This window comes from Solanum dulcamara, chromosome 7, assembly GCF_947179165.1.
Source record: "Solanum dulcamara chromosome 7, daSolDulc1.2, whole genome shotgun sequence".
Classification (NCBI taxonomy): domain Eukaryota; kingdom Viridiplantae; phylum Streptophyta; class Magnoliopsida; order Solanales; family Solanaceae; genus Solanum; species Solanum dulcamara.
In genome coordinates, this window is record NC_077243.1 from 14,727,865 (window position 1) to 14,749,730 (window position 21,866).

Genomic DNA, 21,866 nt, shown 5'->3' on the forward strand with positions numbered 1-21,866 from the left:
CAAGTCAAACCAAACCACTAGTCGTTTTTTTTTCCAGTTTGGTTCGATTTGTCAATTTGGTGCGGTTTATCGATTTGCCCTTTACCGCCCTAAAGGAGATATATGACCATGAAAATAAGTGCAAGATGTCTATAAATTATGCAAATGAGAGCAAACACATAAAGTGGAGATATATCATATAAGCAGCCAGAAAACGAAAGGTAAATTTGTAGATGACTTTATGTGACAAGATTAAGAAAAGGACTTTTGTGTGATAAATTTTAAATAAAATAGAAAAGTGCTTTTGGTTTGAATGACTTTTAAGTAACAAGAAAAATAGAAAAATTAACTTTTTGTGTGATAAATCCAAAGCTGAATAACCATTGATGAAATTTACCTCCCCACCCCCACCCCCGCAGTAATCTTGCCCATCTGTTGGGGACTTATACCGATCTTCAAGAAGTTTAAATTTATATAATGGCACAATAATATTACCAGCCATAATATAAGTACGTGTCTTTTATTTGTTTGTACAGGTTCTAAAGCCAATTATATAGAATTACCAAACCTATTAAGTTTGGACTAAAGCCAATTATGTAGAATTGTCTGAATTACATTTAGATTTTGGAGCAGAACATATTTAACTGAACTGTTGCTAGCTCCATTCAATGAAGTAATCTATTCCTACAAATATAATTCTAGCATAAACAGCTTATGGTAGGAACATTGATACGAGCATGATCGGCGCAATTCATGCTAGATCTATACTTCGAGGTATCTATTCAAAGAGATCCAAGTCATACTCACCTTAGAGACACAAAGAAGTGCTTGGAAGGATCCTTTTGAACTCCCATTAGAGCAATACCATGTTTGGATAATAGCTTGGAGCATGGGAGATCCAATGAGCGAGGAAGAGAAAGACATCAAGTCTGTCCACTTTGGCGAAGGAGAGTAGATCGCCAAACTGCTTACCAAACTCAAGGGTCACTCGCCAAACCTTGACCAAGCTTCTGTCAACTTTGGCGAACTAGAAGGCCATCGCCAAACTCCTTGGCGACATACCAAACTTGGGCGACCACATTGGCAAGCAAGGAATAACCTTCTTGGGTTATATTTTAAATAGCCACTTTTGGGCTATGTTTGTAAAAGACTAACGATGAATAGATGCCTTAGTTATTTCATTAGATGGATTTTGAACGTTGAATGAAGAAACTCTTTGAAGAGTGTAGTTTAAGGGTGAATTTTCTTTAGTTTAGTCTAATTTAGCGTAGTAAGATTTAGATTGGTGATGAGTGGATTCCCATTGTTGATTTAGAACTTCTTTGCTTGATTTTATATTGTGTTCCTTTTTAAATTGAATTCAAGTTCTCTTCTCCTTTGATATGATTGTGGATTCAATTTATTCTTTCTTTTTTCACTTCTCATCTCTTATTTCTCATCTATCTTAATATGTGTTATTTGAATTTCACATTTAATTTCGATTGAATTCATCCCCGATTAACTCGTATCAAACATTAAACAATAAAAAATAATTGCTTGGTACAATAGTAGGTGCATGATGTTATACTTTTAACGCTATTTTTGCTTGATTTCATATTGAGTTCCTTTTTCTATTGAATTCAAGTTCTCTTCTCCCTTGATATGATTGTGGATTCAATTTATTCTTTCTTTTTTCACTTCTCATCTCTTATTTCTCATCTATCTTAATATGTGTTATTTGAATTCCACATTTAATTTCGATTGAATTCATCCCCGATTGAAATCGTATCAAACATTAAACAATAAAAAATAGTTGCTTGGTACAATAGTAGGTGCATGATGTTATACTTTTAACGCTTTCTTCTTATACTTCTAACAACTCCAAAAGGAAGTGTTCCTGGTGGATTAGAAGAAAGAGCTCTTTAATTGTTCTTTACACAGTCTGTAAAGAGTTAGAAATAGAAAATGGATTCTTATACTGGGTTAAATATTTTTGAAGACAATATTATTAATCACCCGTCATAAACTAGAATAAAGAAAAATTGTAACTATATTCAAGTCTTTACAACCCAAAGCTCAAAATGAATTACCATATACTGCACTAGAACATGAACAAACTCTAATTGAAATTTTTAATCGTCAATAAAAATATAAAGATCACAAATTAAGCGTATGTAAATGACAAATCTCATGTGCACCGGCTCCTCATTAGCATACATGAAAGACTACTCACCTAAGCCATGTCTGTCACCAGATACAAATCCTAGACATAAATTTATTATGTGAATTCAAAAAAAAAAAAAAAGGTTACAAAACGAAATTAGTAAATACGAATTTATAACTTTAAAAATATAATGATTCAATACAAAAACTTTATAAGTTAGGACCCATAAAATTTGAATTTTGAATATGCTTGTTCCACGCATGTCTCAACAAAGCCAAGTCCTGATGGGACCAGCAAATGCAGCTGGGATGACACTGTCTCATCCATATAATTAAGTGTAAAATAATACAAGATAACTGGAATTTTATTTTTGTTCATGCACTCTGTGTGTATATCACTAACATCCTACTAATTCCACTCTTGCTTGTACCTTATATTAGTTTAGGCCAGTCTTTCCACGGTAATATCAACTCAAAATCTCTAATGAAACTCTTTCAGCTAAGTTCTTTTTGTGTGCTACAGTCATATACGCTAGTATTAATTAAAAAAAAGGTTATACATAAGTTAAAGTTTTATTATATACAAAATGATGGAGGAATAAATTAAGATTACATACAATTATATAGAACATGTGAATTGCAGTACATATACACAATAATTTCAAATCTTTTTAAGAGTTCTTGTGATTTACAACTCCGACCACAGACCAGACAATCAGTGTCTATATCACGAAAATAACGTCACATAGCATATGCATGTGCTTCCCTGTCATTATTTCGTAGCCAAACTGATAGAATAATGTCTGCTTACGTGGAAGATAAAGCACCAATTGGCTACTTTCTGTTGATGAACCGAACACGTGGCTTCATTTGAATGCTGTACAAGCGTACCCACTGCACAATCCTGTGGTGCTGCTGTACGGGAACAAAGAAACGGGTCGACCCGATGGCAACTCCGGAATCGGTTTCTCCATATTTAGGAATTCCACCACTTCTTCCATCGTAGGCCTTCCTTTGTTCTCGTTCAACGTGCAGAGCAACCCGATATCCAAAGCCCGAATCGCCTGCTCCAGGTTCACGATCGCGCCCATTCTCCGATCCACTAGAGTTTCCTTCTGTTGTACCTCATGCATTGCCCATGCAAGATCCAACAAGTCCTGTTCTCCCGGGTTGGACTTCTTGCTCCGACCCGCAACAATCTCTAGCACGACTACACCAAACTCGAACACATCAGCTGTCTGACTTACCATGGACTCAAACCGGGTCGACCCGGCTGAAGTGAGCACAAACCCGAAATCACCCACTACTGCTCTGAAGCTCACGTCGAGAAACACACTGCTACTTTTGACATTCTTGTGCGCGAGTTGCTTGGAATGAAGGTAGACAAGAGAATTTGCTATGTCTTTAACGACCTTAAAACGCCTCGTCCAAGGCAAGACACCAACGCCAAACAGCCATTTATCGAGGCTTCCATTTGGGATGAAATCATACACAACGATAGTTTCTTGGTTGTCATAGCACCATCCTCTAATCGGGACCAAATTCGGGTGACGAATTCTGCTGATGGCCTTGATTTCCTTGTGAAATTGACGTTTTTCAAACCCGTGGGTATTGAAAAACTGAGTTAAATATCGCTTTACAACAACATTGCACCCGTTCAGGATTGTGGCCTTATACGTAATACTCTTCTCATCACTGCCCAATATTTGTAACTCGCTGAAATTCCGAGTTGCGATGTAGATCTCTGCTATTGTGAAGCGACGCGCCTTGTTTGGTGGCCGCGGTCTCTGCTTTTTCTCGGGCAGAGTGGTTGCTTCCATGGACTCTCCATCTCCCTTGTAGCTACTGAAATAGAGGTTAATAAGAACAATTACCAGAAGAATGACCACAGCAAGGAAAATGAAGAAACTATTAGGCGTTTTCCGATGTTCCATTTCAGCCTGTGTGCTATTTTGAAGCATGATTTTGTTCTGGCACGTCTCTGTTGAAGGAATCCGAAGCGAAGCTTGACTAATCGAAGTGAAATTCCATGACAGGATGTTGTGGATTTGTGTATGGTTACCAGTAGCAGCTGAAAATCCAACAAACATATACTCACTCAAGTAAGGGGAAAGATCAAGTAAACCAGAGTATACGGATTTAGAAGGATATCCTCTGCCATCAGGTGCAAGACGAATTTCCATAAAACGCTTTCGCCCATCGTAATATATCCAAACTCTGTGAATTGATCCGTCATTCAATTGAACCCCGGCATCCGAGGCATTAATTGCTGCAGTTGAAACTATGCTACCCAAATTAATGCCCAAGTGATTGTCATTCAGGTCACCAAATTCGGCGTTCTGCCGAGTATCAAACTCAATAGCTACTGTTTTATAATCATCATCGCATAGATCGTTCAGCATGCCAAGCCACGGACCAGCACGGCCAACAGTTAATTCATCCGGAACGATTATAAAAGTAAGACCACTACCACCAACAGATTTCCCGAGATCTAACGTCTCATTGCTCGAATTGGACTTTACTTCAAATTGAAACGAGAAGGTCGTTTCAAAAGAAGCCGGTGTTTGTGTCTGAAGATCGAAGAAACGTATAGGTGATGAATAGATAGCTCGTCCTGCTAGATGCTTAAGATCATTGCCTTCTCGCTCGGGGTCAGGAATTTGGACGGATTTTTTTTCATCCGAGACAATAGCACTGCCGAGAAGTGTAAGATCTTGCTTCAATCTGGGATTATTGGAGCTGAAATCTCGAAAAGAGATATGCTTCGTCACGTTAATTAAAGGTCTTATTGGACCTTTATCGTCCGAGGACGACCCTAAATTACTACTAACGAGTATGGCAAACAGGAAGAAGAACCAGCAAAAGTAAGCCATGATGAAGAAGATTTTTGGGATTTTAATTTTCTCAGTAGCAAATTAGTATTTGCCAAGCTTGTACATAAGCTTAGCTAAAGGTATGTGGTCTGCAGATAACTTCATTTCACTTTCTTCCAAACACAGGAGAACTTAGAGTCCACACTTACTTAATACGATATTTTGTCCTATTTCAATTTCAGTAAACAAAAGTAGTAGTAATTCAATTGGAATGTAAAAAATTTGATACTTTAATGATTTGAATAACTTGTAAGGCTGCTTGTTGGACGGATAATTACACTTAATGATTCGTTCCATCGGTTATCGATTTTTATATATATTAATGCGCTACTCAATTGATAAAATATGGGTTGGTTCGTATCCGATTAGTCGTTATTGGTCAGTATATCAACTAAAATGAAGAAACAATGAAAATTAAAATCACAACATCTTGTTCAGCTAATAAGTGAATAGAATACTGAAGGTTTTTTTTATAGCTTTTGGATTTACAATAAATACCTTATAAACTTAGAGGCAAACGTATAAATATGATAATTCTTATTGGGTTAATGATTTATTCAATAAGAAAATTGAGTTAACTATAAAAAAATTTAATTCATTCACCAACCGTTAATCCAATAACTAATACCAATATGTCAGTTTTATGATTGAATACGAATCAATTTTAAATATCAGCGAGTTACACCCCAAGTTACAACTCATGAAACACATGGCCAATATAAGGAAACAAATTGACGAAACATCTCAAGGCTTATGTGTGGAGTTTAGTTCTGTGAAGCTTACGTCATAAGCATCTGACGGTACGCACTAAACATGTCTAACACCCATTGCACGAGGCTTGCTAATAGTTCTTACACAATTGATATATTAGAGTCATTCGTTAACATTGCTGACGCTCATAAAGAATCAATAAATGATGCTTACATTTGTGGGGATGAATATCACTTAACACTTTTGCAAACAAAATCGACATAGCCAAATTTTACATCTTCCCTTGTCACTGTTCGTCATGTTTTTGTTATGCCTTAAATTTATTATATTTTATATTTCGTTGAAAGTAATTTTATTTTTATTCATGAAGGAGTGATGTTCTAATTATAATACTAATAAAGTTTATGAATTATTTTACAGGGAGGTAATTGCATAATATGATTTCCTTCTTTTATTGTTTGAAAGTTACTATGTTAGAGTTAAATTGAATATCATAATAACTTTTATGTCATCGCATTATTTATGCTTGTAAAATCATATTAAAAGTTTATTTTCTATGAGTTTCTTTAATCATGTTTAATTTTTTTTTAAAAAAATTCTTTTGTATTATATAATACTATTTTACTATATTATAAATTTAAAAATCTATGAGACTTATACTCTATATCTTGGGGCTTACATCTCACCCCATGCTAATTAAGATGCCTCGTCTCACATCCTTGCCTTCTAAAACATTGATTATTTCGCTCATCGAGGTGGTTAGATCGAGTACTAATACCTCATCTCAAAAATTAACTCGAAAAGTAAGAATTATCCAAAATCATATAAAAAGACAAAGTGTCATCCCAGCCACTCACCAATGTGGGTCTATACTAGAAATTTCATTTGTTAGATATATATTGTTAAAAATAATATGAGTATATTTTAATTTAACACATTGACAATGTAAAGAGTATTACTTTATTATATTACTTAAAATTAGAGAAACGCACCTCAAATTTGTCCCGATAATTTGGCGCACACCTTAATTTTACGAGTGTTTATTAAATTTTTCTTTATATTAGATTGAAGTGAAATGAATACTCACTTTCCAAAACAATCTCATATTTATGTATATGAGTGTTATAACACCATTTCTTTTATTCATTTAATTTCATTCTTCTTCCTTCTTTCCTTATTTTTTTCTTATTCTTCATATCCATGCACAGAGCTTATAGAGCTGCACATTTATCCTCATTCTTCTCTTTTTTCAATTATTAGATGTCCATCACACACACACCCGTCCATAATTCAAGAAGCTTCTCAATGAGATAGTTTAAGATGAGATAGACAATCAACTGGTTAAACTATATTAGTACTACTGATGTATATAATATATAACACAATTGGTCAATAGAATGGCAGTAAATTAGGCCTAAGACCTAATTTAACATGTTATCAGATCAGGATCCGTCTCACCCAATGTTGGGCCCCCGAAATTAAAATTGCTCACGCATCAGATGCTAAACACTGGGTGTGAGGTGGGGTGTTGAAAAATGACAAAAGTCCTACAATTGTAGTTAATGAAATGGGTGGACTCTTTATAAGGCTTGGATAATTCTCCTCCCTTTGAGCTAGCTTTTGAGATGTGAGTTAGGCTTAAAACCTAATTTAACACAATACATCAATATTGTATAAATTGTATATAACAGTGTATATATGATATATAACTATATAACAAATACTATATATATATATATATATATATATATATATATATATATCCTATTTATATAATATTTATATATTGCACTAATTCATCTCCGTTGACTAGTGAAATGGAATCCCATAGAAAGTAGGCTGAATGACACTTCGAAGCTGGAAGACACTTTACCTGCAATGCATGTAGTCATTTTTAAAAGTAAACAATAATTAGGTTCTTTTAGATAAGTAATTTTGATTCAATAGATATTTTATCTAATTGCCCCCCCCCCCCCCCAACACACACACCCTCTACCCATCCAGAAATTAATTAATTAGAGACTATAAAATATTTTTGGCCGAGTGATCAACTATACAACTTAAATATTTTGATGGAAAAATTATATGGTAAAATAAACATGTGATATGTATTTACTGTACATCATTAGTTAGAATTACAATTCATAGCTATAGTTAGGATTTTATAGCAATTTTTGCTCTCCTCTCTTCCTCTCTCCCTCGCATCTCTTCTCTCTCTCTGCACTCTCACTCACCTTTCTCCTCTCTCTCGCGCACTTCCTCCTTTTTCTCTCAAGAGAAATACAAATAGTAATGGTCAATAATACAAATGATAATTGTCAACTATAAGGATCCTTTTCTGTGATACAAATACAAATACACATGGCAATAGCCAAACACAAACACACAAGGCAACGGATACAAATACAAATGACAATAAATGAATGCTTTTTTCGGTGATACAAAATGAACTTGATACTATTGTATTCCCTGATATTACAATTGTATTCATTGATACGTATACATACTATTACCTATATACAATTACCCAATATATATACAAATACATTTCGTCTCTCTCCTCTCTTTGTTCCCTCTCTTGCTCACCTGTCTCCTCGCTCTCCCAATCGCGCTCGCCTCTTTTCTCCCTCTTACAATCTCGTTTGCTTTTATACTCCTTCTGACATGTAGCTACGGATCATAATCAAGCAAATTATAGCTAAAAAGTCTGATTATGTTTCCAATCATAGTTATTTTTGAAAATTGCCATTTTTAGATATCAATAGAAGCCCAGATTAGATTAGGCCCATTTGTCTCTATCTCTTTTGTTCATTTCATTTGGATAACTGGAATGTCGAGGATACTTATCCATAATAGTCAGATTCAAAAATAGATGAATGAACTTTTATCATGCAAGATTATGAAGCACCCTAAATTTAGGTTTGTATTGGTGGAGTGTCATTTATGAAAATTATTTTTTTTATTTTTATTAAAAATATTTTTATTTTATTTTTAAAGAACTTATTTTTCTAGCGAAATGATCAATCAAGCATGAAAATTTGTAAAACAATTTTCAGACAATATTTTCTACCATACCAAACATACCCTAATGCTAAATAACTATTTCCTCCATCTCAAAATAAGTTTATTTTTCATTTTGTTTTAAGGTCCCATCAACGAAAAAACAAATAGAAAAATAGTCAATTTGATGAATATTCATTTTATACGGTCTGATCTTTATCACACTTCTTTGTCTTCACTTAGAACAAAGTTTTCGTGTTGTTGATTCGTGTAGCGCTTCTTCTCCTATGCTGCCTATTAGCGCTAGTAGAATAGGACTGACCCGTAATACAGAACCTCTAGATTATTAATGCGTGCATTCTATCATCGCAAAAATATTCCCCCATGGCACACCCAGAATAAGTGGCCAAAAATTGTCGCTTTAACTAAGTCAAAGTTTATAAATACAATATATAGCTTACTAATTAAATTAACCCCTAGCTATTTACTATAGATAGACTCAGTTTTCATCTTAAATATATATTTTCTTTAATGTTAAGAGTAAAGTTGATAAAAATTATCAATTACTGTCTTGAATTCAAGCAACAATTATTTTGGAACAATTTTTTTCTCGAAAACGATACTTATTTTGAGACAAAGGAAGTAATTTCAGATAATATTTTCTTCCATATCAAATATGGAATAGCTGGGGTTGCCAAATAGTAGCGTAGAATAAGTTGTTTTTTCCATTTGACATTCGTATCCGCATTGAAATCTTACCAATCATAATTTGCACCGTTTAAACTTATTCGAAAATAATGCTCTCTACCAAAGGTTTTTTCATATTTAGAGCGTTAATGTAGATTAAGGTTAGAAATAATGGAGAAGTATTTGAGAATATTTAGAGAGAAAATTATGAACACAGGGAATTATTAGTCTATTTAAGGGTTTGTTTGGCAGTGGCATTGGTAGATAAATGAAAGAGTAGTCAATTGAACAACCTTTGTTGAAAAATGATCATACCGTATATATATAAAATAATATTACGCATATTAATCAAATAATACTTTTTATAAATATATATTAAATCTAAAACACTCTTAGTGAGATTCTTGACGTTGTCACTAGTGTTTGGTATAATGGAAAATCATTATTAATTTCCAGAAAATAGAAAATTTCTTATTTATTTTTTAATGCTCTTTTTTGTGGTTAAATTTTTGTATTTTATTGATGAAGTAATGAGTATAAAACACCTTACACCACCTCGCACAAACCCCATTTTCTACATGGACCAATCGACTAGGAAAGAGATAAACAATCAACCAAAAACAAAACACCTAACACTTTGAATCTTCATATCCCCTCTATCCCTTTACTGGAATTACTCTCAATTAGGAACATTTTAGTTTATCACTGTCAATGATCTTTCTTTCTGCTACTTTCAAACTGCTGAAATCTTGATAGTTGCACCTTCCTTTATCAATTGCAATATTTGCCAAGGAGTCTGCTAGTTGATTTCCTTCCCTGAAAATGTACTGGAATATATGTTGTTTATCCTATAAGCATATATTGATTTCTGTTACCATCTCTGTAATTTGTCCTGTAAGCATTTATTTTTTAATGCTCCATTAACAAGCAAAGAATTACTATTCCAGGGTTAGGTAGGATGGAGAGCGGGGATCAGTAGTGGGCGGTGGCGGGTGTATGTTAGTGAAGGAATGGGGGTTGGGTATTAGGGATAGGAAGTCATTTTCCTAATTTTTAAGGGGTTTGTTTTCTCAAAAATTATGTTTTCAAAAACTTTTGACTAATCAAACTTAAAAAGTTCGAATAACATTTTTCGTTTTAATATGAAACACACTATCGTAGGTTATCATGATCTAACAAATAGTCTTACACTTGATAAGTGTTCGTATTATTTAATATTTCTTTCGTTCCAAAATAGATAATTTTTTAAAATGTGACACCATAAAAAAAAAAATCTAATTTAATGGCATTAATCAGGGTTCATTTGACTAAATAATTACCCTACGTCTTTCCCAATTTTTTTTAGAAGGTTGAAAACTTGAAATAGTGAATGTTTGGGGATGGGAAAAACAATATATTTAAAGGAAGGCTAACTTTAAATTTCTTTACTCATTCAATATGAGTGAATTATTGTTGTATGAGATATTCGCTCTATTTCATATTAAGTGAATATTTTTTAAAAAAATTATTGTTTAAAATAATTGAGTTGTTCAAAGTTTAAGATAAATGTTTGATTTTTTTTCCATATTTGTCCTTGTCTTTAATGAAGTTTTATATTTTCTAGGAGATAAATTGTACTACTTGAAAATAAACAAAAGCGCAATAGTAAAAAAATATGATCTAAATTATGTTCTTGAATATTTTTCTTGATAAGTCTGCATTGGCTTACAAAGCCACTTAATACTCCCTCTATTTACTTGTCAAATATTTCCTAATTTGATTTTTTTTTACTTGTCAAATTTGACAAATCAAGAAAGAATAATTTTTTTTCTTCTTATTATATCCTCAATTTATTAACATTGAATTAATATCTTTGAAAAATATACTGAGTAAATATGTTTAAAATTCTATTAATTAATAGGGGTAAAATGATAAACTCACTATACCAATTATTATTTTCTTTTTAGGTGTATCAAGTTAGATTTTGACAAATAAAAAGGAATGGAGAGAGTATGGAATAGAGGAAGTATCTCTTGGGTCTTAGCTTGTAATTAAACGAAAAGTTTGTTAGGAATTCTTATGTTTGCTTTAAATTTTCAAAAAAAGAATAGAAGACGAAAATGCATGTTTATGAAGTCTACATTTTTCAAAATCAACGTAACTCAGTGAAGTTATCATACACGTATCGTATTTTGCATCACAATTTTCAAAACATTTACTTTACTAGTCCACTACTTCCACATTTAATTCCAGAGTAAATATATTGACTATGAGAACTCACGTGTTCCAACAAAAAGATGAATATAATCGTCCATGAGTCATTTGACAGGAGTCTTCTTCTTTTTTTTTTTCTTTTAAAAAAAAGAGCAACAACGACGCCATTAGATATCAGTAAAAACTTATATGCGTTGGATATATTTACATCAAATTAATAGAATTGATTATGATTTAATTAATAAAGCAAAATTATATGTATATATATTGACGATCTGAATAAGTTTTTATTTTTTGTCCTCAAGTCTATATATAGTCTATAGAAAATATCTCAGAAGACTCTTCATGGTTACTGGCCACATAAACTACCTATTCGCTACATTGGGATGTGATTATTTGTTGTTGAATAAAGGAAAAAATATAATATAATTATCAAAATAATAATATAAAAATTTATATAAATATTACTACAATATATCAATAATGTTGGAAGAATAATAGGAATCCTGTTTAAGTTTGTTATTTTTAGTATTTATTTAATTAATGTCTAATTAGAATTTATTTATCCTAGTGCATAGAAATAAATTTTTTAATCCTAATTTAATTAGACAAATATATAAGGGTCATAGCCGCCCGGAGCAGCAAAAACTCTTTAATTATTTGTGACAAATAAGAGTTTTAGCCAGAATTATTCCACTAATATGTACTTGAATGCTATATCAAGCTAGAGGCAAATATAAGAATTGTTGGTAGCGTGGGGGACGCTAATACTTTAATAAGTATATTTACAAAAGGCTAGTGCGCATTTGGGTCGATGCATCAATTTCTTTTGAGTAAATTTCGTTCGATTTGTTTGATGTTTTCTAGTAAATAACAAAGAGTTCGTTATAAGTTTAGTTTTGTTAATATTTCAATTTTTTTTCTCAAGTGACGTACAACAATTAATTAAATGTAAATTTTAATAATTCAGTTAATTAATTGATTACATAAATTTTTGTCTTGTTGGCTTAAGATTTGATCCCACCTTGTAATCTTCCTCCATTCCCCTTTTCAGTAATGTTTTTATTTTAAAAAAAAATTAATAAGAACTTTTAAGAAAGAACTTAAACGTTGAAATTATGCTCGAGATTACCTCATTATTATTATTATTATTATTATTATTATTATTATTATTATTATTATTATTAAATGCTTAATTAAAGTCTTTCATAATAAATATTTATATACTCCGTACTATTTATTTAGTCAATTATACAAATCCTAAATTGAATATTATATGTCAGTTTAGTAATTTGGCACTCAGATTACTTTTTGAAAATGTTGGTCAAACACAACCTTTTGAAATGTCGATCAAACACAAACTATCTTTCAACAATAGAAGTACTAAAGTGAATCGAGTAAATACAAGACAATATATAGGCACTCTTAAATTTATCAACAAATTCCATTGAGATATTTGAATAAAGATTTGTGTCAATTGACATCTCAACACATAATAAAGTATTTATATTAAAAGTTTGTAGTTTAAATTCTAAAAAGTTATTGCGCGCATTCTCAAGTACTGATTAATTAAGTAAATAAGTTAGTCATTTATAATATGTCGTCTTTTTTAATTATGCGAATTTATCTAATAAGACATAAAATATCAGGTCTATTTCAATTGAGTTGATATGTATACTTAAAGAAAATAACATATTTTATTGATGGAATTCGTCAGTAGCCCTTTAAAGTTGGCACTATCTTTCACTTAGATACTTCAACTAGAGTTTGTGTAACGACTTGTCCCCGTCGTTACAGATAAGCCAAGGGGGAAAGAATTCGGGCTAGAAAATTTGGATAGTGACTTCGAAAATTTTGAGTCTAGGTTAAATTTGGACGAAATCTGAGTTAGATGAGGTCTAAGGTGATCCAAAAATGGATGGGGGATTGAACCTATAGCTTGATTGAGTTCATCTATAGCCAAGATGATACGGAGCCTGTACGGCTTAACAGAATCATATTCGGACGAGTAAAACTCCCGTAATTGAACTTGGCATGAATGGAATGTGTTGAGGCGTCATGGGATGAGGGGTATGTTGTGATATGGGAGACTTGGAGACTCTTTACGAGATCTCTATCTCCGCATATTTTGCCAAAGATAGAATTATTCTGCCAGAGCAGGAATAATCCCGCCAGAGCGGGATAGTCTCACTATGGCGAGACAGTCGCGAATAAAGACGGTGGGAAAAATCCAGAAATGGAATTCTGCATAAAAACAGTTCTTAAGAAGTTAGGAATCAACCTAGGGCGAATTCTTGTTGATTTCCACCATATTTTGTGCAAACGGTAAGTAAATCACTCCCTTAACTCGTATTTCGATTCCTAGAGAATTATGGTTGGTAATAGTTGGGGGGTTTGGCCTGAAACTGACGGTGAAAATAGACCTAGATGGTGGTTAGGATCATGGGTTTGGCCTAAGGGGGGGATTTAGTTATAATTCATGTGAAATAGGTCATTGTATTGATTATTTGAATATATGTGATCACTTGTTTTAGACCAAGAACAAGTTGAGAGACTCCGAAAAGGGAAAGCTCAAGTCTTGTCAGATCATTCAGGCTTGGTCTCGAGGTAAGTGGTGGTTTGTCTTTTCGTATGTGGTACATGTGCTTGCTAAATTACTCTGTTGTATGCATATGTGTATATGAATAAGGAAGAATGAAATGAACTATGCGAAATGACTACTTACTGGCCATGACTTGCAATAAACCTGTTCTGGGTAGATATGATAGTTGGACTATTTCCTATAATTATGGTTGAATTTGTATGCTTTGATCAGGTGTCATGTTTCGACACATAATTGAATCGGGTATCACGTTCCAACACATATTTGGATCAGGTGTCATATTCTGACACAATCTTGGACCGGGTGTCACGTTCCGACACACAAATAGATGTCAGTAGGTACAATGAGAGACCTTTATGTGAACTTGCATGATATATTGGTACTGTTGAATTGTGATCATGTTAAGCACTGGTAATGAGATGATAATTGATAAGTCTATTTTGTATATGTGTGCTTATTGTGTTGTAATTACTTGCCCATGTCTCACTTACTGGCTAGTTGTGTGATCCTACCAGTACATTATTGTCTTTGTGTACTGATACTGCACATGCTCTGTCTTTGTTGAGTACATGGAATCTTCTGGCGGCTGTTGAGAGACCCCGCTTAAAAGATTGTGTATCTGTCAGAGTTCAAAAAGTGAGCTAATTCTTTCAAGCTACTATGAGTTATTCTATATCTTGGTCCTTCATTCAGAACCTAAACTTTCAGACACTGGTTTAATTTATGACTCTTGGGGTTGCATCCCTTTTTTTTAGACTTATTATTTCTTAGAGTTTTGATACTTTGACTTTCAGATTCTAGGGGTAATTCTGCATGTTTAGTTGAACTGACTGAGTTTATGAGGACTCAGCACGCTTTGTCTTATATTTAAGTTGTTTCGTACATTAAATTGCTTATTCTCTTGCGATTGATGTTAGTTTGGGTTGTAACAGTGGTTCTCCCATCAGAGAGTTAGTGTGGGTGCCAATCACAGTGGGTCAGGATCGTGACAGTTTGTTCATTTTAAACACCTCATATAGGGTTCATTGTGTCATTTTGTCACTCTTGCTGACATGGTATATTGAGTGTGATACACTCATTAGCCGTGTGAGAGCCTTATTTTGCCAAATTTTATTTTATTTTCTTCTTCTCCTCCATTTTATACTCATCATTTTTCATCAAATCTCGATGGTGAAATAGATTTGATGAAGCCATGAACAAAGAAGCAGATTCCATCACCAAGAGATTTTCTCAAACTTAAAACATCTTTTCTTCTTTTGTTTCTCTTCTTCCTCCTCAAAATAGTTTGAAAAAATCGATAGAATCTTTTTTTAGAAAAAAGTTATAGTAAAGTAATTTTTTTTCTCGAATTATTTGTTTAGATTTGAAAATTTCAAGTTTATTTTAGCAGGAGATGAAGTTGTTTTTGCATAAAAGGTTGTGCTTTTGTAAAATTAATTTTTTAAAGTAGTTAATTTCCTTCGAAATGTTTTTGAAGAAGACAATCTGGGTGGGGGAGGGATTGGGATTTAGGGGTTGTGCTTCTCTATAATAACATTTTTAAAAGTGTTTATTTTTTTTAATTATTTGGGTAAAAAATTGATATGTGTCATCGAGTTATTGATATTTTTTTTTCTACTCAAAATTCATTGTTTAGAATTATTATAGATACAAATGAAAAATGTCCTTATTTTTACATATTATTCGTGAGTGTAATACACATATTATCTATATATGGGGTGTTTATAAGTAGATGTGAAACAATTTATACTAATGCATGCCTATAACACAAAGAAATATAATTTAATTGGCAAATTTTGTTGCGTTAGCCCAAAGCACTTGATTTTAGTCCTCAATATTCTTGTTCATGGTGCTAAGTGCTAAGTAAGAGTTTTTTTTTTTTGGTTTTCCACCCGATATTTGGAGCTTGTAGAGCCTCAATTAAATTTGGATTGCGCATTGCAGGGCCCATTCAGGGGTGACGCTCCCAACATAATTTTTTCCATTCTCAGAACTCGAATTCGAACTCGAGACCTCCGATTAAGGATAAAGCAGTCCCACCATTGCACCACAACTCAGGTTGGGGCTAAGTAAAAGTTACGTGATGTGTGGGATTGAAACTTTGGGTGGATCAAATAGCAGTTAAAGGTAAATTGTTTTTTTAAAAAAAAGATTAAAATAAAATAATCAATTTTTCATGCATATTATCTTTTATTTTTATTTTTATTTTTATGCCCTAAGTGATTTTTTTGGTAGAATATAACTCCTTAAAGTAAAATGCAATTTCCCCCCTATATCAGCAGATTTGACTACCAAATTGGAAGCATAAAAGATTATTATACTGAACGAATTGCAGTAATAAAATGCAAATGCCTTTTAGAATTTTGATGAATTGCAAGATTAAAAAAAGGGGCCTTTTCCCCTCGATTTGATCAATTATTTGATAATTATTAATATATATTTTAGTTGTTGAATTACTGTTGGTACTATCTTGATGGTAGCCTCAATATCTCCTTTCTGTCGAAAAGGAAAAAGGATAATTTCTAATTAATATAATTTCTATTGAAATTTCTTTCTATATATAGCGTATTACATTTTGTTAGATAAAAATTGATATGAAGATTTCGTGCATATTGAAAAAATGTTGTGCTTCTGGACGTTGTTATTGAATGTTAATTTTATTAATAATATTCAAAACTCTAACGTTTATTTATATATATATATAAGTAAAAATAACAGATAACAACAATTTTATATTTAAATAATTTAAATGCAAGAAATATGAAATAATTAATAAAATAGATTTATAATAACAAATTCCTAAAAAGTTATCTATTTTTATTGTAATTTGTATTTGTTAATCAATCTGGATTTATAATTTAAAAGTACTTTGGTAATGACCCAATACTCGTTTATATATGTATATATGTACACACTTAATGCATGTAATATTAAAATAACAATCATAAAAAATAAGTTTAGATTTTGTGACAAATTCATTAAAAGATTATTTTACTTAAAATATTAATAAACACAAATAAAAAGATTTACTTGTAATGTATAAATTTTTCTTGTAATTTAAAAAGGATATTACATAGATAAAGGATTGAAAATGTCATGAGTAAAAAAACATTGAACTGATGGATCTTCATAACTAATTATATATATACAAGTGTAGTAGCTAATAGTTGTGTTATTAACCGTTTTAATTCAAAATCGTGTTATAATTTTAGGATAATGTATTATTTAGTTCATTATAAAAATAAAAAATTTGTGCCAAACTTATATGTGTATAGTATTATGATCGATTTGTGATAATGATAATAAATGTCATCAATGAAGGTTCAACATAATTTGGGATAAGCAAATATGTCAGCTTATATACAGAAACAAATAATCATATATACAAATATTTTTAGAATAATATTTTTTTACTTATATACAAAAAAACATGAAAATACATAAGAAATCTATTTATTGTTTGAAAAAAAATATTTTTCTTCCTACCAAACACACCCTAAGGTTAGAAGGATCGAGAATTACCAACATGAATTGTCGTGCAGTGGTGGAATTGCTTCAACCTTAACCAAAAGTCTCGGATTCGAGGCGGGGTATGAAAAAAATATTATTGGGAGCACCACCCCAAATGAGCCCTGCAGTACGCGATCTGAATTTAGTCGGGCTCCACGGACTCTGGACACTGGATGGAAAATCAAAAAAAGAAAGAATGATCGAGAATTGGGAGAAGTATTTTGAGAATGGAAAAAAAAGAAGAGTGAATGCAAGGAATTAATAGTCAATTTAAGAGTATGTTTGATATGAAGAAAAATCTATAATGTCCCAAAAAATGTTTTATAGGATAATAAAGATTTTTTAAATTTATTTTATTGATATTTAGTGAGTAAATAAGAAATTATTATGTTAAAAATATTTGTATGTAATTACTAGAAATTTACTTAATGAACGGGCGTTGGACCGTTGGGGTAAGGGGTGGTCAAAAGACAACAAGTGAGGGTTGGGGGCATTGCGGCTATAGGAAGGAGATGGTGAGTTTAGAACATAACTTATAGAGCCTTCTTTTTTTTTCCTCCCTACGAAAAATTTATTTTTTTCGTATTTAAGAAACTTGATGTTTTAGAAATAATATTTTAGCCAATCAAATATCAAAAAGTTAATTAACACTTTTGAGTAAATATATACTAAACACACCATAAGACATAAGTTATTATAATCTAATAAACGGTCTTACACCTGACAAAAATGTTCGTAGTAGTATTACCAAATACCAACCTTTAAAAATTAAAGTATGTATTGTATATTAATTTAAACGATGAAAAAGTTTGTTAGGAATTTTAATGTATTTTATCTACTTAGACGAATAAGTAGATAATCTATCATTTATCAGGGCATAAATTGAAGGTTGATGTGTATTGGATGTAATTTTCCAAGTGGGCCACTTTAAAGTGGGCAATTTGCCCACTTGGTATTTGCTCTTCTTCTTGTGCCTATATATAGGTAAGATTAGTGCAAAGAAAAATAACAAAGAGAGAAGAAAATACTTACACGACAATAACTCTACTTCTGCTCCTCTTTTCTTTTATTCTCTTCGTCTTATTTTACTAAATTCAGTTTATTTTATAATATGTTATAAGCATGAAATTCTAATTTTCTTCAGATATATTAACTCCTATATCAAAATATAAAAATTTTCAGTCATCAGTTGAATCCAAAATCAATTATGATAATATGTGTCTTATTGATAGTGCCGCAACACACACTATTTTAAGAGATAAAAAATATTTCTCTAGTTTGATTATGAAAAAAGCTAATATTAATACGATATCTGATAGTGCAAAATTAATTGAAGGATCCAGAAAAGCTAAAGTTGTACTTATCGGAGGAACAAATTTAACAATTAATGAAATATTATATGGTAGTAAGTCTCAAAGAAACTTACTAAGTTTCAAAGACATTCGTCAAAATGGTTATCATATTGAGACTACAAATGATGAAAATAATGAATATCTTTACATTACTATAATGATGAGCAAAAAATTTATACTTGAAAAGTTACCCGCTCTTTCATCCGGCTTATACTTCACAAGTATTAGCATGGTTGAAACACATATCATAGTAAACCTTTGGTTTACTAACTCAAATGATTTTATTATTTGACATAACCGGTTGGGCCATCCAGTTCTAATATGATGCGCAAAATAATTGAGAGTTCACATAAACACTCTTTGCAGAGCCAAAAGATTCTTCAATTTAAAGAATTTTCTTGTGCTGCATGTTCTCAAAATAAATTGATTACTAGACCATCAGTAATCAAAGTGGGTATTGAATCCTCAATATTTCTGGAACGTATACAGGTTGATATATGTGAGTCCATTCACCCATCATGTGAACCATTTAAATATTATATGGTTTTAATAGATGCATCTACAAGATAGTCATATGTGTGTTTATTATCAATTCGTAATATGGCATTTGCGAGATTACTTGCTCAAATAATTAAGTTAAGAGCACAATTTCCAGATTATGCAATAAAGACAATTCGTCTTGATAATGTTGGTGAGTTCACATCTCAGACATTTAATGATTATTGTCTGTCCACTTGGATAACAGTTGAGCATCCGGTTGCTCATTTTATATTCAAAATGGTCTAGCGGAATCATTAAATAACCATCTTCAATTAATTACTAGACCAATGCTTATGAGAATAAAACTTCTCATTTCATTATAGAGTCATGCTATTTTGCATGCAGCAAGTCTAGTGCGAATCAGAACCACGAGTTATCATCAAATCTCTCCATTATAATTGACTTTTGGTTAGGAGCCGAACATTTTCCACATTAGAATATTTGAATATGCGGTATATGTTCCAATTTCTCCACCACAATGCACAAAGATGAGACCCAAAAAATGATTGGGGATATATATGTTAGGTATGAATCTCCTTCTATCATAAAATATTTGGAACTTATGACTGAAGATTTATTCACCGCAAAATCTGCTCATTGTCATTTTGATGAATCGTTATACGCAGCATTAGGGGGAGAAAATAAGCACCTGAAAAGGGAAATAGATTGGAATGCATTATCACTAGCTCATTTAGATCTTTGTACAAATAAATGTGAACTAAAAGTTCAAAAGATAATTCATTTGCAAGATATTGCAAATCAACTGTCAGATGCATTCACTGACCTATTAAGAATTACTAAATCTCATATCCAGCTGCTAATGCTCCAATTCGAGTTAATGTCCCAGTAGAATAATTAATTAATGCAAATAACTCTAAACCACATTTAAAACGTGGTAGACCGATCGGTTCCAAAGATAAAAATCCTCAAAAAAGAAATGAAACAAATAATCAAAATGGTCATGATATGACGGAACCTGCTCAAGAAGAGCGAGGAGACATAACAATTGATAAAACCTTAGAAGAGGTTAATGCTCCTAAACATGATAAAGAAATTTCAATAAATTATGTTTCATGAAGAAAAATATGGAACCGAAATAATATAATTGTCGACAATCGTTTTACTTATAATGTTGCTATTGAAATAATGCAACAAAACAGGGATCTTGAACCAAAATCTGTCGATAAATGTAAATAGAGAAATGATTGGCAATGGAAAGATGCAATTCAAGTTGAATTAGTTTCTCTTGAAAAATACAAAGTTTTTGGATCAATAGTCTGAACACCTGAAGGTATAAAATCAATAGGGTACAAATGGGTCTTTGTGCAAAAAAAAATGAGAAAAATGAAGTCGTAAGATATAAAGCACGACTTGTGGCACAAGAATTTTTGCAAAAATCCGACATTGATTATATGAAAACATATTCTCCTGTGGTGGATGCAATCACTTTCAAATATCTTATAAATCTGACAGTTCATGAAAAACTAGACATGCATCTAATGGATGTCGTTACAGCCTATTTATATGGTTCTCTGGATAACGATATTTTTATGAAAATTCCTGAAGTATTTAAAATGCCTGAAATATATAAAGATTCTCGAAAAACTTGTTCAATAAAACTGTAAAAATCTTTATATGGGCTGAAACAATCAGGGCGAATGTGGTACAATCGTCTTAGCAAATATTTGCTAAAAGAAGGATATAAAAATGATTCAATTTACCCTTATGTCTTTATGAAAAGGTCTGGATCTGAATTTGTCATAATAGCCGTATATGTTGATGATTTGAATATCATCGGAACTTCTGAAGAACTTTTAAGGCAGTAAAATATCTGAAAAAGGAATTTGAAATGAAAGACCTCGGAAAGACAAAACTTTGTCTTGGTCTACAAATTGAACATTTTGCAAATTGATAGTTGTCCATTAATCAACATATACATAAAATATATTAAGGAGATTTTACATGGATAAAGCACACCCACTGAGTACCCTAATGATTGTGAGATCTCTTGATATTAATAAAGATCTATTTTGACCTCATGAAAATGATGAAGAGCTTGTTGGAGCTGAAATACCATAACTTAGTGTAATTGGTGTATTAATGTATCTTGCCAATAATTCTAGACCAGATATAGCTTTCTCAGTAAACTTGTTAGAAAGATTTAGTTATTCCCTAACGCGAAGAAACTAGAATGGAATTAAGCATTTATTCAGATAACTCTGCGGGACCACAAATATAGGATTGTTTTACTCAAATGAATCCACGTCAGAATTGATT

At 31.8% G+C, this 21,866-nt stretch overlaps 1 protein-coding gene across 1 annotated transcript; it reads right to left on the bottom strand.

Moving 5' to 3' along the window:
- Nucleotides 1-2,675: 2,675 nt before the first annotated feature.
- Nucleotides 2,676-5,202, bottom strand: LOC129895292 (L-type lectin-domain containing receptor kinase VIII.2-like). The gene has a single exon (XM_055970985.1). The coding sequence runs from the start codon at nt 4,992-4,994 to the stop codon at nt 2,988-2,990; it is 2,007 nt and encodes a 668-aa protein (XP_055826960.1). The 5' UTR covers nt 4,995-5,202; the 3' UTR covers nt 2,676-2,987.
- Between the last annotated feature and the right edge of the window lie 16,664 nt (nt 5,203-21,866).